Below are 17,496 nucleotides of genomic sequence, written 5' to 3' on the forward strand. Positions count from 1 at the left end.
GACTTGAACAGGCCGACTCTGGTAAATCTCAACGCTCTATTGTTTCAAGAAAGCATTTATTGAACACCTACTGCACACAGAGCAGAGGGTTGATTGGGAAGAAAGAGCCACAGAAATAAAGAGGAGATGGATCCCCATCCATGAGGGGTTCACATGGAAAATGAAGGCTCCCCTCGACTTACATGTCACACACATAGTGACAACTTGGGAACAATTAGATCCAACCAACGTTTACTGAGCTCCAACTGCATGCCAGAGAGAACTTAGGGACAGAGGTCAGGGTTGAATCAGACATGACCCCTACTCTCAAGGAGCTTCCCAAGCCACATGTGGCCTTCAAAGCCCAAACCTGAGTGTTTGAGGGCTACAAGGGTGAGGGGTGTTGGGGATAATCCAGGAGGACTTCCTGGAGGAGCTGAAGGAAGCTTTTGGCAGGCTGTGTCTTTAAATGGTTCCCATCAGCTCTTCTGCCAAGATTGGAGGAGAAAGGAGAGTGCAGGCTCTCCCAGACTCCTCTGCCTGCCCCACACACCTCACAATATGTCTGCTCATACATGCCCTTCAAGTGTTTTCTTGCTCCCTGTGCTACTGGGCAGGTGCTGAAGAAGTTTTTGCTTCTGTGAAAGTGAGTAAGGCAAGATGCTCATAGTGTTTGTGTGTGTGTGTGTGTGGAGCGTGAGCTGGGGTTGAGAGCAATTCCTGTCCTCACCAGGGATACTTTTTGGATCTTCTTCTTCCTCGTAGGAATGAGAAAAGCAGAGGCAAGTCAGCCTCCTTGGGCCGTTCTCCCACCATTACTGTCATTCTGCTGCTTAGGAACTTCCGCCTCTGGGACTGAGCCAAGGTCTGGAGCGCTGTATTCCAGGAGGAGTCTAAGATTCCAGAATGACAAGGATACTGTGTTAATCACCTTTTTTTTTTTTTTTTAATTTATTTATTTATTAATTTATGGCTGTGTTGGGTCTTCATTTCTGTGCTAGGGCTTTCTCCAGTTGCGGCGAACGGGGGCCACTCTTCATCGCGGTGCGCGGGCCTCTCACTGTCGCGGCCTCTCTTGTTGCGGAGCACAGGCTCCAGACGCGCAGGCTCAGTTGTTGTGGCTCATGGGCCTAGTTGCTCCGTGGCATGTGGGATCTTCCCAGACCAGGGCTCGAGCCCGTGTCCCCTGCATCGACAGGCAGATTCTCAACCACCACGCCACCAGGGAAGCCCATGTTAATCACCTTTGACAGGCTCACCGTGTTGACTATAATAGTCGTACCTCGCTTACTGGGGTCATTTACCAGCCACTTGTACCTTCTGGAAGAGCAGCAAGAATTAGAAGGGGCCCAAAATGCTTTTGAGGAGTCAAAACTGAAGGGATTGCTCCCCAAATCTCTTTTCTTTGAGGAAAACATTATAAATTCCACTTTGGAAGCCATCTCCTCTGAGTTAACTGACAATTCTAACAAGCTTGGATATTTTATTTCCTAGTCTGCTACCAAAAAACCCTGTAAAGTAGGAGGGAGATGAGCTGCTAGAGGCCAGCACAGTGACAGTGGCAAGAAGTGACCACTAGTAATGCAGGTGAGGATTAAAAACTAAAGACGACCACGGCCAACAAAGACGTGTGAGGCAGCAGCCACCTTGGGAAGGGGCAGATGGCCCTCGACGCGATGCAGTTTCGCTCATTTTTGTGTTACAAGCCAGACCTGTAGAGTTTGTTACTAGTACGACCTTGAGTGAAGCGAGCAGGAAAAAGTTATAGGGAGGTCCAGCAAATTCTGTTTCAGATGATGGACAAGGATACCCTCCCCCTAAGGGGACTAAATCTTGAAGGTTCAAACCAAGAGGAAGAGCATACTTTACTCATTTGGATAATTAGGTGGATTTTTTTTTTAATTTATTTATTTTATTTTTGGCTGCATTGGGTCTTTGTTGCTGCGCGGGCTTTCTCTAGTTGTGGCGAGCAGGGGCTACTCTTTCTTGCGGTGTGCGGGCTTCTCATTGCAGTGGCTTCTCTTGTTGCAGAGCACGGGCTCTAGGCATGCACGCTTCAGTAGTTGTGGCACGTGGGCTCAGTAGTTGTGGCTCGCGGCTCTAGAGCGCAGGCTCAGTAGTTGTGGCACACGGGCTTAGTTGCTCCGCAGCATGTGGGATCTTCCTGGATCAGGGCTCGAACCCGTGTCCCCTGCATTGGCAGGCAGATTCTTAACCACTGCGCCACCAGGGAAACCCGTTTAGCTATTTTAAAACCAGAACCAGTTTACGCAAATTTTATTAGGTGGCAGAAATGCTGCCTGTACCTTTTGATGGTGAGGATTTAAAAACAGGCTTGTTTGTGAGGAAGCAGTTAAGACGGTGGGAGATCACAGCCAGCGATGCCTCGGCTGATTTGGGGGTGGCTGCCCACAGCTGGTGTTTTCAAAAGCTGATTGGCTTTAAGCACTGGGTTTACCCTGTGGGCAGCCCTATCTTTTGAGGACAGGGGCCGAGATAGAGCATGGATGTTACACCAAGTTCACAGTCCTCCCCCGGACTCTCAGTGTGGGACCCTCAGCCTAGTTATGTGCGTGTCCCCCCATTTGCCCTGTAATTGTCTGAGCCCAGAGCTCAGGAGCCATTTGATAACATTATAGTCTTCTTTGTCCCAAGGTGGAGGCAGCTTTTACTCCACAATCCAAGAGAGTAATGGCAGTAACCGATGATCCAAAGTCAGCAGGACAAGTCCCACGGTGTTCAGAACCCTCTGTTTCCCTCTGCCTGGCACAGCAGGCCTCACCCCAGAAGCATGCTTTGTCATCTTTTCAGTCCTTCCGGCAGCCTCCCTGGAGCAGGTCACCATAGCAACAGAAAGGCTGCTTCAGCCCCGTGGCCCAGCCTTGTTCACAAAGTTCCCAAGAAGGGGACCAGCTTGGCACCCCACTCATCCCCCTCCTCCTCACTGCCCTCCCTTCATAACCTCATGATGTCTTTTGCTTTAAAACCTATCTCAGGTTCTTAAACAGACTGCCACCAGGTGGGCCTGAATGTGTTTGCAAACTTAATTTGAACCTGCGGTACCAGCAAGGAGTAAGGACGAATGTGAGAAGCAGGTAACTGAGCAAGCTGCCTGGGGACTAGGTAGGGATGGGACCAGCCCCACCCCGACAGACAGGTGGGATTCCCTGGAGCCAGTGTCCTGCCTTCAGGGATGCCAAGACCAGCTGCACAGGTTGCACACTGCACAACTCCAGTAGGCTCTGTTTACATACCCGATGACTGTGAAAGGTGTCCCCGGAGTTGAGTAATCCTGCTTGACCCTGAGGTGTATACTGAACCCCATCTGCTCATCCACCCAGGAGATTGAGGTCTGGCCAGTTGAACCCTGAGGAGGAATCATGTCAAGGAGCAGTGAGGCTGAGTTGATAATGGAGGCCCAGTAACCCCGTGGGCTGTGTTGAGCAGAAGAGGAGATTCATTGTCCAGAGCCGCCAAGCCTGGGAGGCAAGGGGGATCGGGGCCAGGAGTGAAGACAGATGGCAAGAGCCCCAGATTTCCCTGGTCCCATGCCTGTTCTGTCCATCAGGGAATGGACATAGGGCACACTCACAGACACCACTGCGGGGGAGAGGGCCTCACTTGGGGGCTTGCTTAGGACTCATGAGAGCTGTAGGAGTGTCCTCAGCTCCACTCTGAGTTTCTAAGCATGGCTATTCCCAAAGACTGAGGGCTGGTGGGTGTGGAGAGAAAGGGGGTGGGGGCACCTCCCAACCCTCAAAGTTTTCATGCCACTGGAGTAGTGCTCAGAATCCTCCAGTGCCAGACCCCAAGCCTTTCTCTGTCCAGATGGGGACGCTTGAGCCCAGAGAGAGGCATGCATTTGCCCAGAGTCTCACAGCAAATCAGAGCAGAGCAGGACTTGATTTTTCTTTCTACTGGGTCCTTAGAACCTGAAGGGAGAGGGTGGCGTGGGGGTGAGGTTAGCTCCTGCAACTACTAAGGTCTTGTCCCCTGACTCCCCCGGGAGGCAGAGATGCCAGCGTCACCCCCGGGGCTGCTGAGACGTGTTCTGGGCCAGCATCGGGAGCCCAGGCCAGTCTGCCATCTTCTAACAGTTGTTTTCCCCCTCCCCTGCCAGCTCCCTGACTGACGGGCACACACTCTCCAAAGAGCCCCTAAGCCATGCTCTCAAGCTCTCGTCCCCAGCGAAGGTGAAAGATGCCCAGTTGAATTCTCCAGGTGAGCCAGGTGGGAGGCTGCTGGGCAGAGTAGGGTGGTCCAGGGCAGGGATGGAGCTGTGCTGGGTGTGCTGGAGGGGGTTGATGGGACACTAACAAAGCAAGCCAGGGGACCCACACAGGACAGAACTTTGGGGGACGGGGCAGGCGGAAATCCTGCTGATCTCCATGCCCCAGGGACCCCACCACACCCCTTCCCTCTTTGCCGCCATCAGGGCCAAGCTTGATGGAAGGAAGTGGGAGGAAGTTTTTTTCTTCAAGAAGTTTGGGAAGGAGAGAGGTCAGAGGTAGAAAGACAGCTGGGGCCTCATCCAGGGCAAGACGTCGATACCTGGGATCTCGGCTCGGGGTTGCTGAAGGATGGGAGGAGGCCCAGATAAGCAAGGCCTTGGAGAGTCCAAGCTGGTTGACTGGGCCCAGGGGCAGGCTGGCCGGCCCGAGCTGGCAGAGTTGTTTTTGGAAGCTTGGGAGGCCACATGCTCTTTTAAGGACGTTCACTTCCAGATAATTGCACCTTGTGAGAGGCAGAGTTATCATTTACCCTGGCAAGTCATCAAAATGATAATAACACAGCTTTTGTTCATTTTTATTGGCTGTACAACAATATTGTAGCACCAACAGACGTTTAAAAAAAAAACGCAAGCAATCGGTGCCTGGCACAGAGGGTCACTGCCTCCCGGGTTCAGTGCCGTCCTTGGGATGGTACATTGTTGCCGTCTTGTCGCTGGTCTGTGTCGCCTCTCAGGTGCTGGTTTTCCCAGTTGTGATTTGCCCAGCTTCAGGCTCCTCAGAGAAGCCAGCTGGTGGTCCGGAGGCCACTCTCGCTCCCTTGGGCGTTTGGGTGGGAGCTGGTCGGGGGAGATGACAAGCTGACTGTTGAACTGCTTGTGTATTTTGTAGAATGTTCTTCGATGTGGGTACATCTGGGGTCTTCCTCGTGGCTAGACAGGGATTGTGGATTTAGGGGAGTGGGTGGTAGCATTCGAAGTGGGACTAGCTGGGGAGGCCAGTTCCAAGGGTCCCCAAATGCGGCAATACAGAGGCCAGAACCAGGGGCAGGAGGAAGGGGGAGAGGACTGGGGCCTTTGTTCCGAAGACTCTTCCCTCAGAGTTTCTTCTGACTTGGCTTTCACGGTCAGAGGACAGGCCTGATGTGAGGGCAGGAACAGAGTCGGGACCTCTCTGCTCTGTCACAAGCACTGTCGTGGGCTGGAGGGCAGAAAGCTGGGCCAAGGTCACCATGCCCATGGTCTGTGAGGAAGCTGAGACGTAAAAGGTGTAACAAGGGGAGACACCAGACCAGGGCTTCGGATACCCTGCTCCCCAGGTTGCCTGGTCCCTTGGAGACCAAACGCCAATCCCCTCACCGTGGCGGGGCTCACTGCTGCCATCAGACAAGCTGCCCCTCTCCCAGGCTGGGTGTCTTGGGGTGGCCTTGGCAGGGATCTGGCCTGAGGTGTGCACTTTCCTGGAGTGGACTCTGCCTCTCTGCTCTTCCTGAGAGATGAAGAGGGACCTGGACCAAGGAAAGGATTGACCGATTTCTGAGGGGAAGGGTTTGAAAGGCACCGAGAGAGCCCAGGAGAGGGGCCAGCTGGGCCCAGGCAACTGCCACACTCTCTTCCCGAGAGCCAGGGCAGCTCACTGACTTGCTGTGTTGCTGCGTCACCTCTGGCAGGTCCCATCAGTTTGCTCAGGCTTTCTTTCCTTGGACTGGATAATTCCTTCTCTGCAGCGCTCAAAGAGCAGCTGTCAGCACCCGGGGACTTCGCACAGCAAAGCCCTGGAGCTCAGAAGTCCTGACTGTGAGTGACGGCATTGGTGTTTTGCAACTCAAGGGGCAGGAAGGGAGCCAATGTGAGGCAAGTTCAGTGTCCCGTGGAGCATTCCGTGTCGGGAGTGTTTCCAAGGAGGAACAAGTAATCCGAGCCCCTTGGGCCTCAGTTGCTTAATCTTAATTAGCATCTGGCAGCCCTGCAGCAGTGGGGCACAGAGAATAGACAGGTTTCAAACAAGCGGGTAGGGAATCCCAGAGAGGGACCCATCAGAGAGGACTGGCAGCCAGGGGCCAGGCAAGGGCCGAGGGTGGGGAGGGGGCACCAACTTTAAAGGAGGGGTGGGGAAGGAGTAGGCAACTGTAGGCGAGGCAGCAGGGCCATTCTGGTTTATCAGGACTTCAGGAACCTGGTAGGGACAGCCAGGCTGGGGGCAAACCTGGACTCTCCATCCTCTGCGCAGGGCTAGGCTGCTGGGGATACTGAGATGGACAGTATCCTGGCCTCAGAGAACTCCTAGTCTGAGGGCAGACAGGCTCTGGGTGAAGGGCACACAGAGGCTGAGGCAGGAAGGCCTGCTACCTGGGAACTGGGTGATCAGGGTGCTTCCTGGATGAGGAGGACCTCTAGCTGGCCTCAGTCGTTTAAGCTCCCTCTGGGCCTAGGCCTGAGCTGAGTGGTCTGCCCTTGGGAGTTTAGCATCTAGGGCTGGTGATAAGAAGAAGGGGACAATCTGGGAGGGGCTGAGGAGGCTTCTCAGCACCACTGCCCAAGGGACCCCAGGCACTGCCCAGGGCAGTGCCAAGCAGACCTCATTGGCTCCCACAAGCCTGCCCTGTGGGTCACACTCCTCCCAACCCCAACTCGTGTAGCCTCCAGGGTTTTGAAGGGTGGAGCGGGAGGCTCTGGAACGCAGCTGCAGTGAGATCCAGATTCACCATGGCTTGAGTGCCCACCGTGTGCTGGCCTGGCCCTGGGGCTTATTTCCACGATTCCCCAGCAGCTCCAAGAGTCCCGGCTCCACACTCTGTATGGGAGAGGATATTGGAGCAGCCACATGTGGGGAGGGGCCTCGAAGCTGCCATTTCCATAAAATTGAGAAAAGGCAACTATCTGTACCAAAGACTGTTTGCGGAGGGGGGCTTCGGCGGATTGCAAGAGGAGTTAAATTGTTCTTCCCCACACATCTGCCCCCTTAATAAGAGCAACTTTTACTGAACATTTACCGTATGCTAGGCTCTGTGCTCAGGGATTAACTTTCATCTTTCATCTTCTCTTCATGGCAGCAGTGGGGTAGGCACTTTTATCATTCTCATGTGGTAGGGCAAACCGAGCTCAGAGAGGTTCAGTGAGTTCCTCAGAATGACACAGCTAGTACGATGTGGAAGTCTTAACTGGCACACTGCCTCTTTGGGACTGTTTAGGTGTGGTCCCCTCCCCTCCTGCATGCCCTGGCCAGCCCCTGCCTCCTAACTGCCAAGCTGCAGTCCCTCTGGAGAGCTCTTGGAGGCTTGCCTGCAGGAATCAGAGTTCACCTGGGTCTCCTTGAGTTCCCAAGAAGCTGGAGGGTCCTCAAGCTCTGGTCCCCAGGCTGGGCTCTGAGCTGCCCAGATGGCTGTTCTCCCGGGGACAGCTCCACTGAGTTGGGCCACGGAGCAGCTGGGATCTGACCTCCACACAAAGGCAGCCTTGTGCTGGGCCTAGACATACATTTTTTTCTAGCCCTTTCTGGGTGAAACATGAATCCCAGCTGGATCAAGTCAACGTCAAGACCACAGGGAAGAGGAGGGGATCCAAGAGAAGCAGCTGCCGGGGATGGGGCTGGTGGAGGTGCTGGCCAGGCCTGTTCCCTACACTCACTCTCCCTAGGAAACTCTCACACCCACTGGGGAGTTTTGAGCTGGAGGTCAGGAGGCTGGGAGCTCAGCCCAGCTTGATCACCAGGCCTCCCTCTGTCCCACGCTCCTACCCTTCCCAAATGTTTCATGGGCATGCGTGGTGTTTCGACTGGAAGGAGACAGGTACTACCCTTGTCCTCAGGGAGCTCAGAGCCTGCAGCTGGGGGGCAGGGAGGGGCCCTTGGGACAGTGTGAGGCAGAGGATCCGCTGTCATTTCAGCTTCTGGTGGGAGTGGGGGTAGGGAAGGTAGGAAGGACTTCCCAGAGGTCAGAGGAAATGGGAACAGGTGGTAATCTCAGCCCCGCCAGCTGAAAAAAGCAGAGCCTCTGGGGATCCTTGTAAAAACTCTTCCCTAATCAGAACGTCCAGTTCTGTCAAGCCACAGGTGTGCCAAGGGCTGGACAAACTGTTCTGGCCCAGGCAGGCCTTCACCCTAATCTCTCATCATGTCCTGAAGCCACCGTGGCCTCTTCCCCTCATATATCCCCAGAGTGCCTGGCCTGGGGCCAAGCAGGTTCCAAAGACCCTTAGCAAAGGGACCCTGTATGAAAATGGACCCTCCTGGTGCTCGTCCCAGACAGGCCTTTGCAGCAGGGGCTGCAGGATGCCGTGCCCTGAAAAAAGAGATCTGTCCCGGCCCTAGAACCACATTTACCCAGGATCAGTGTCTCCCTCCTTCTGCTTAATCAGCTTCATTCCAAGGCCGTTCCCACAGGCTGCAGAAAACACCCCGGGCTTCCCCTCTCTGCTCTAGTGTTTCTCCCTTTCCCAGCTAATTGAGAGTGACTTCCTCTGCTGTTCAGGCGCCTTTATTCCAGAGCCCCAGAGAACACAGCTCCCTGCCTGCCTCACCACCCTCAGCATAATGGGCGATTGTAAGACACAGGCCGGGGTGAGGCCAAGACGAGGTGGGGCAACATGAGAGAGAGAGGGAGAGGAGAGAGAGGCAGGACAAAGTGCAAGCGGGGCCTTGGGAAAGCCCACCCCCAGCACTCAGCGGACATTCTCTGGGTGTGTGCTTGGGGCTGTTGGCTGCAGGCTGCCTGCTAGCTGGGTTCTCTGTAGATCTACCCGTAGATCTAACCATTGGATACCTTTCGGAATCAGGTCTGGTTTGGATCTTGGGTGCCTTGCTGGGTGATAGGGACCTTGATTGGCTCCTGGGCATGTTTTGGCTGTTATTGCAGCAGTGAGATGGCTGGGCATGGGATAGACCTATGCACCTGTTGAGTTTCAAGGTGAGGGGATGGGGACAAATTTAAGGGTCTGGCAACCCATCCTGATTTCTTACATTTCTGCTATCCTCCAAGGAATCACCTGCAGGTACGCAGGCTGGGAGGTACCACGGCAGCCCTGGACCCACTCGTGATGCCTCCCTCCTGCTCAGTTCTGAGCAGCCTACTTTGTGGCAGAGGGTCAGGGGACTCAGGTACCACTCTCCTCTTCTGCCAACACCATCCCCAAAGGAATAGACCATGGACCCCCGAGCCTAAACCTCATTCGCTGACCAGCCCCCTAGCCACTGGATGCAAAGCAGCTGACAGTCAGAGGTCTTGTCCCGGTCAGTCCCAGCTCTGTCCCTAACTTGCTGTGACCTTGGCCATTCCTTCCCCCTCTGAGACTCAGTTTCTTCTCCCTCTGATGGTATTATGTGTAGGAATGCCCTGCCTCCACTTCTCAAGGATGCCCTACCCCCCACCGCTCCCCCACCACTGAGGTCTCAGTCTATGTCCCTGATGGGCATCACATGTTTAGTTTTATTTATTCTTTTGGCAAACATTTATTGCAAGTCCAATGCTTGCATCAGAAGTTCAGAGTCTAGTCAGAAAGGACGGAGAGAGATTTCTTGAGCACCCACCATGTGCTAAGCTTTTTAACAATATTACTTTGATGGCAGATCTTTTTAGTTTTGTCTATGCATTTTTACATGCACTTTTGTTTGTTCCCTTTTTTTCTATTGAGGGTATACTCTGGACATCTCCTTGTGTCATTAAATATTTTTTAAGTACTATTTTGATGACTGCCTATGAATCCATGATATGGCTGTACTCCAATGAATTTGTCATGTCCCCCTATTGGACACTGGGTTTTTTCCAATGATTTTGTTAATAGAAACAGAGCTGCTAAGATATCCATCTCCCTGTTCTCGTTCTATGTGTCTCTGATTGTTTCCCATGGGTACTTTCTAGAAGTGTGATTGCTGCGTCAGAAGTTACTACTTTTTTAAGCCCTTTGATATTTATTGCTAAATTGCTCCCAGGAAAGTCATACCAATTCACACTTCCAAATGGCACAGCACCCTTGCCAACAGTGGGTGTTGTCTGTTTGTCTAATGACATCTTTGCTACTTCATGTTCTTTGATTTTAGGAGAAACCCAGGTAGGTAGGTAGGTAGGAAGGTAGGTAGGTAGGTAGGTAGGTAGGTAGGTAGGTGAGTTCAGATGGCTTTAGTTGATGGAGGTTATCATGAGGACAGGCAGGGAAGAAACGAAGCTTAGAAAGTGTTCAGTGGGGATGGGAAGAAATAGGCCTCCGTGGTTCCCCACTCTGGTGACAACCACTGTTGCTCAAACCCAGCCCCTCTCTGCCCCGCTGCCGCTGCCTGCTCCTCCCTGCTCCCCACACTGTGCTAGGACTCCTACCACCCCCTGATCTCGGTGGATCTGTCATGATCTCTGCAAGTCACAGGCCAACTCTGCAAGAGAGAGGCTCTGAGTGGATCAGTCGCCGCCCACAAGGAGTGCTCCTTCGGGGCAAGGCCCAGCACGGTGACCTCATGGCCCCTGTGCAGGGCATGGGGTTCTGGTCTCATTGCTGTGGCCAGGAGAGCAGGGCCAATATCCAGTGCTCTGTGGGCAAAGGACCCCTTCTGACTGCTCTGCTCACCTTGCTGATAGCTAAGACCTGGTCTTCTACCTCGCTGTCCAGAGATGTCTCTTCCGACAGAGATGAGATTGGGAGAGAGAATGGTGTGAGCAAAGGCCCAGAGGTGGGGCTACATGGACATGAGAAGCGGGAGAGGACGAGGCACTGCGGGCAGGGAGGCCCATCTATCTTCGCTTCCATCAGTTCCTAAGCCTGAGGCCACTGAGCTGTGGTGGACTCAGGTCAGGAGGACACTGAGTGGGGCTGGGTCTTGCCAGGCCCTACCTGGAGTCTCTCAAGCGTGCAGGACGGAGGTTCAGCCTGCCGTGGCCCACTTGGGCAGGCATCTGCTCTGGGGGCCCGCCTCTCTCTGTACTTGGGCAGCAATGTGTCCTTCACCACCCTCACGCCATCCTGGGGGGAAGGGAGGAGGGGAGAGAGGGAAAGGCCCAGGTCCCCTGGACACACAGTCATTCAGTCCAGCCTCTGGGACTGGGATGGGACAGAGGCTGACTTGTGCTTCCGCTAAGGCCCCCTGCCCTCTTCTCGGGTCCAGGCTTCTGTGCTCAGGACCCAGGGAGGAATCAGACCTGCCTTTGAGAGCCTCCAGCCTGGTGGGAGAGGCAGACCCAACCAGGACTCGGCCCGCAGTGAGGCTCAGGCACTAAAGTCCCCAGTGAGGGGCTGGCACTTGGGGCTTGAAACGTGGGAGAGGTGGATGTGATGGGGGAAGGGTGTTTTAGGCAGAGTCACAGCATGGGCAAAGGCCCGGGGGTGGGTGGGAATGAAGGGAACCGGGAGCAGCTCAGGTTGGCTGTGCTGAGGTGGGCAGAGACTGGCGAGCCCCTGTGGGGAGGGCCTTCCTTAGAGGCCACAGGGAGGGCATCACCCTGTGGTCAAGGGGAGATGTGGGAGGCTTTCCAACAGGTCAGATTTGGGTTCAGAAAGGTCACTCTGGGAGCCTCTGGAATGTAGGAAGAGGCGGTGGCCGGAGGTCCTGGCTGCCCAAGGTCACCGAGCCACAGCCCCAGCGCAGGACTTGGGCAGGAGGCATGACGGTCCTTTCCCAGGGGAGATGTGGGTTCTGGGATTGGCCTAGAACCCCACCGTGACCCCAGCATGGCCAACTGGAACTGTGTGGGTTTGGGAGTCAGACTGTGGGTTGGGATCCCAGCTCTGCCAGCAGTGACTTAGCCTCTGTGAGTCTCACAGGATGGAGGGTTGTTAAACACGAGATCATAGAACAAGATGGCACGCAGCCCTCCTGGCACAAGTAGGGTGCTCAGTAAATGGGAGCTGTGCCCATTCTAATTCCTTCAAGGGCAGGAGAATGATTGGGCCTCTGGGAGGCCAAGGGCAGGGGCAGGCCCCTTCCCACCAAAGTCTTCCCTTCTGGCTAGTCTGGGGTTCAGACAGCTGAGCCTGTGCAGTAAATGTAGAGAGAAAGCTACACTGCCTGGTCACCCTTCCCGAAGGGCGTGGGTCCACCAGGGGCTGGGCCTCTCATCCCTGTCACAAAGCAGCTGGGCTAAGAGGAGACCCATCTCACAGACCAACTGCCTTTCCTTCCCTTGTCCATTCCTTCTTTGCTCCTTCTGAGAAGGATGTGAGATGACTTAACCCCAAAGCGTAGGCACCATGAGATAAAAAACTAACACAGGGGAAAGGCAGAACCGTGTAGTTAGTGGGAGAGAAGAAATCAGATGAAGGAACTCTGTCCAAAACGTCCATCAAAATTTTAAGTGCTTTTTTCTTCAGATGCAGTAAATCCACTTCTAGAAATCTATCCTTCGGAAAGCCTAAGGGCTAAAAGCTGGAAATCGTCTGAGTGTCTTTCAATGGGGAAGTGGTTGTGATATGTACATTATGATATGAAATTATGATATGGCCAACGGAGCCATATCAACACAGCCACACACACACACACACACAATGAGAGAGATACGTTAATGTCACGGAAGTTAAAAATGGATGATTTGGCTAATGGCTGTTTGAATGTAGGAGCCAACATTTAAAAATCAGATGATTACACATAAACACCCAGATTTCCGGTAGCCCTCGGTTTCCTTTCCTCCTGGGCACCAAATCCTAGAGCCAAGGAGCAGCCACTCCTGTAGATGAAGCGTGTGCTCCCCCCACCCCCCAGTCCCCACCACTCCATATTGCCTCCCTGACACTGAGGCTGGGGTCGGGGCAGTGATCACTGCCCTTGTATTGCAGCTTTCCTTAGTAAAACGTTGCACTATTCTCTGTCTTTATCAAAAAACGGAGAAACAAAAGGTGGACTACGAGGGCCACGTGTCTCAAGGAAGATGAGAGGGAGCCTGCTTCTTTGTGAAAATGAAGACTGTGCCCCTGTGTTTCACATGCAGATTCTGGGACTCTTCATTCATTTATTGTTTACTCTTATTTATTATGAAGCTGGTACATTACCTACCTATCCCCTATGGCCATTTTGGGTTTGCTACCCTTGATTAATACAGCAGTAACATGATTCTTTTTTTTTTTCCCTTTGGATAAAAAAACAACAGCAACAAAATTAAAACGAATTCCTTGTACGTATATCTGTATAAGCATGACATACACCAAATGTGAACAGTGGTTACCTAGACAGGCAGCATTAAGAAAGCCCTATCCCATTTTATATCATGTACTTCTAAATTGTTTCCTATTTCTTAGAACAAATATGTATTGTTTTGTGATTTTTTTAAAAAGGTTATAACTTAAAAGATGATGAGTTAAAGTTAAAACTTTTGGTTGAGGGAAGCTTTCACAGCAGATCGGAAGCCTTAGCTGCGATGATCTTGGCACGCCTCGGGGAACAGGTAAATGCAGTGGAGCGTGAGTATCTAGCAGGACCCACAGGAGAAATTTGCCTTTTCTGGTCTAAGCACCAAGAGGAATCTGTACCAGGGAAGGGAAGAGAACTGCCAGCTACTGGGAGGTGACTCTGCCAGGCTCTGGGCACGCAGGCCGGGCTACCTCACGGAATTCTTGTCCCAATTTGGGTGAGGAGGTCGTGTGTCAGCGTTCCATTCTTCCTCCCTTTTTTTTTTTTTTTTTTTTTTTTGGGCGGTGCCACGCACCTTGCGGGATCTTAATTCCCCGAACAGGGACCGAACCCAGGCCCTCAGCATCGAAAACGCGGAGTCCTAACCACTGCACCACCAGGGAATTCCCCTTCCTCCCATTTCTAAAAGCAGTTTTATTGAAATGTACTTTATATGCCATCGAATTTGCCCATTTTAAGTGTAATGATTTTTCACTTTTTCTATGATTTTTAGCAAATTTTCAGTTGTACAAACATTACAGCAATCCAATTTTAGAACTTTTCCATCACCCCAAAAAGATCCTTGGTGTCCATTTGTAGTCACTCCCCATCCCCACCCCAAGCCTCAGGCAACCACTAATCTGCTTTCTATCATTTCTGCCTTTTCTGGACATTCCATGTAAATGGAATCAGACAATACATGGTCCTTTGCTTTTGGCTTCTTTCACCGAACATGTTTTTGAGTTTCATCCATGGTGTTGCCTGTATCAGTACTTTGTTCCTTTTTAGTGCCAAATAGTATTCCGTTGTGTGGAGAGGCCACATTTAGTTTTCACTTACCAGTTGATGGACATTTGGTTGTTCCCGCTTTTTGACTACTATAAATAACGCTGCTATGAACATTCATGTACAAGTCTTTGTGGGGATGTGTGTTTTCGTTTCTCTTGGGTAGATACCTAAGAGTGGAATTGCTGGGTTGTATAGTAGATTTATGTTCAATTTTTTAAGAAACTGCCTAACTGGCTTCCAATATGGCTGCACCGTTTTACATTCCCGCCACCTGTATGAGGGCTAGTCTCTCCATAACCTCGCCAACCCCTTGCGCTTGACGATGATTAAAATGGAGCTAGGAGGAGAAAGGCTTGCCAAGGTCACACAGCAGGGAGTGGCAGAACGGAATTGGAACCCAGGCTGACCTGACTCCACAGCCTGTGTCTTTGCCCTGGTCTGCTCACGTGGATGGACTTTCACCTTTGTGCAGCGGCTGGAGACCCTAAAGAGGTTGATCACTGGGATCTGCCAGGCTGGGGTCCCAGGATATGGGAAAGGGGCTTGGAGATGTCTGAGGAGGAATTGGAGAGCGGTCCTCAGCGGCCCTGGCTCACACCTCCACCTGGGGATATGGGTCTCAGTCTGGGGAGGTGGTGGACGCCAGCCAGCATGGTTCTGACTTCTGTCAATACACGAGGCCTGGCACTGGGTGACCTTCTCTCTGCCCCAGCCCACCTTCCCAGGCTGCCATTCCCCTGCCTCAGACATTCCCTTCTTCTGCTTGGGCCAGAATATGTCCCCTTGTCCCCCATCCTTGGCCTCCATGGGAGGAAGGATGGGCTCTCCTGTCCCAGCCCCAGGACCTTTACCTCTTCCTGCCAACTTCCGGGTCCACATGAAACCTTAGAGTGTTGAACAGGAGGGACAAGGTCATCAGTCCATCTGCTGCCTCGGGGAAGGGCTGGTCACAGGACCCCTGTTGGTCCCGCCTCGAGATGGACATCCAAGGAGGTGGGACCTCTCCATCTCAGCATGGGTCTGGCTAGCAGGTGGCAGGGTAGCCCCTGTGGTCCTAGTCAGCCCTCACTCCCCCACCCTTGGGTCACCTTTTTAGAATGACCGCCATGGCCCCAAAAAGTGGCCTCATGGACAAAAGGATCTAGACGACCCATCCAAGCCTCCTTTGCAAATGATCTGGAGAACTTGGAAAAAGGAGGAACAAAAGCGTGCATTTATTGAGCCCCAACTATATGCCAAGGCTTTTTCATTTTTTTGACCCTCATATCATCCATGAGAACTAAACCCTCACCTTTCCCCTGAGAAAACAGACTCAGAGGTTCAACAGCTCACCTCACATCTCGCATGCTAAATGTTAAAGCTCTGTTCCTACCTACCGCACACAGTAAAAAAGGCTAGGTTGTGCCCGGGACACTGTCCCAAGTGTGAGCATTGGCATCAGGCATACCTTTCCCACTGTGTGACCTTGGGGAAATGACTGAACCTCTCTGAGCTGCAGCTGCCCCATCTGTAAAATGGGGCTACCAGACCCATGTTGTGCAGACTAGATGAGATCCCCATGTGAGGGATTCGCACGGGGCCTGGCACTAGGCAAGAGTGAGCAGAGATGGTTAGATTATTTCCTGGCACTGGGAAATTTTCCAGGCTAGTGATCAGAGCCTGCTGGTTTTCAGTCTCCTCTAGCCCCTTGGAAGCGTTGCTATTTTTGATGCTTTGACCTTCTGTCAATTGGGTCTGTCCCCAACCCATTCTCAGGAGGCAGAGGAAGGGTAGAAACCCCAAAGGATCTGACAGTCCCACTCTTCTGGGGCAGCCACAAACCCACTGCAGACTGCCCACCCTCAGGGGGCAAATCCCAGCTGGCATGAAAGCAGGAAAATGTCTAGGGTCCCCAGGCCCTCCTCCTCCCCTCCAGCTATTCTCTCTCCTCCTCCTTGCTGCATCCCTAAAGGCTTGCCCATCCTTCAAGACTGTCAGACCTCCCCCTCCAGGCAGCCTCCTGGTGTGTCTGCCAGCCCCCTTGGCCCAGTGCCCAAGGCATTGTTGGGACCAGAGGCCTGGGAGCTCTGCTTAAGGTAGGACCAAGGGTTCCCTGGGGACAACCCTGGGCTGGCACGATCCAAGCTGTGGTCTCCTGGACCCTGCAGAGGAGGCGCTGTGGACAACTCGGGCCGATGGGCGCGTCCACCTGCGCATAGACCCCAGCTGCCCACAGACTCCCTACACTGTGCATCGGATGTTCTACGAGGCTCTGGACAAGTACGGGGACCTCAGCGCTCTGGGCTTCAAGCGACAGGGCATGTGGGAGCACATCTCCTACAACCAATACTACCTGCTGGCCCGCAAAGCCGCCAAGGGCTTCCTAAAGGTGAGGGAGCCCCTCAAGGCACAGCCTCTCCCCTCCCCAGCCCTGCCTTCCAGCTCTGGCCCTCACAGGCCTCCTTCCGACGCCCCACGGGGCAAGCCCTTAGAAAGGATAACAGTAAAAACCAGCCCATTTATTGAGCTAACTGTCCGCTCTGGCCTGGTGCTGAGGGTTTACGTTCACTGGGCCCTTGCCATGTGCCAGGACGTGACACGAGCTTCTCGTTTTTTTGTCCCATTCAAGGGGCCTGGGAAGCCTGGTGCACTGGGTTGAGGGATGGGCTCCCCGGGAAGGCCCTGGGAGGGGCAGCAAGGGCTGTTGAGTGACTGGTCCCCCAGGGCACTCTCTAATGAGGGAGCCTGGGAGGGTGGTCCCTGAGGTGGGCGGCAGGGTCCCCTGCAGTTTGGAAAGGGGGCTTGGTGAGAATGAGAGGCTGACCCGGCCTGTCTGCCTTTGGCCTGGAGCTCGGCCTGGAGCGGGCCCACAGCGTGGCCATCCTCGGCTTCAACTCCCCGGAGTGGTTCTTCTCGGCAGTGGGCACAGTATTCGCAGGGTGAGTGGCTGAGGGAGGGGCAGGGTCTCCAGTGGGCTGGAGGTGGGCAGAGAGTGGAGAGAGGGTCGTTATCTCTTTCTAGGGGCCCCCAACCCCATCCCCAACATCCCATCTCTTCCCTGGGGCCCTCTCCAGCACCACCTTTGTCCCCGCTTTGCCTGGGGCGACTGGGCTGAGCCGCCTGTCTGGGCCACGGGAGCTCTCTGGGCCTGGGGGCTGTGGGTGTGTCGGGCAGGGGGCTGGGCCAAGGGGGTGGCCCGCTGCACCTGCCCAGACACGCA

At 53.6% G+C, this 17,496-nt stretch overlaps 1 protein-coding gene across 1 annotated transcript in view; it reads left to right on the forward strand.

Moving 5' to 3' along the window:
• ACSBG1 (acyl-CoA synthetase bubblegum family member 1) overlaps positions 1–17,496 on the forward strand; it is a 55,033-nt gene that overhangs the window by 24,981 nt on the left and 12,556 nt on the right. Inside the window, exons 2-4 of the mRNA XM_068537372.1 lie at positions 4,100–4,200; positions 16,445–16,665; positions 17,127–17,215. Of these exons, the coding sequence (XP_068393473.1) occupies positions 4,100–4,200; positions 16,445–16,665; positions 17,127–17,215 (411 nt within the window). The remainder of the gene's footprint in view (positions 1–4,099; positions 4,201–16,444; positions 16,666–17,126; positions 17,216–17,496) is intronic.

Source organism: Eschrichtius robustus, chromosome 1 (genome assembly GCF_028021215.1).
Source record: "Eschrichtius robustus isolate mEscRob2 chromosome 1, mEscRob2.pri, whole genome shotgun sequence".
NCBI lineage: Eukaryota > Metazoa > Chordata > Mammalia > Artiodactyla > Eschrichtiidae > Eschrichtius > Eschrichtius robustus.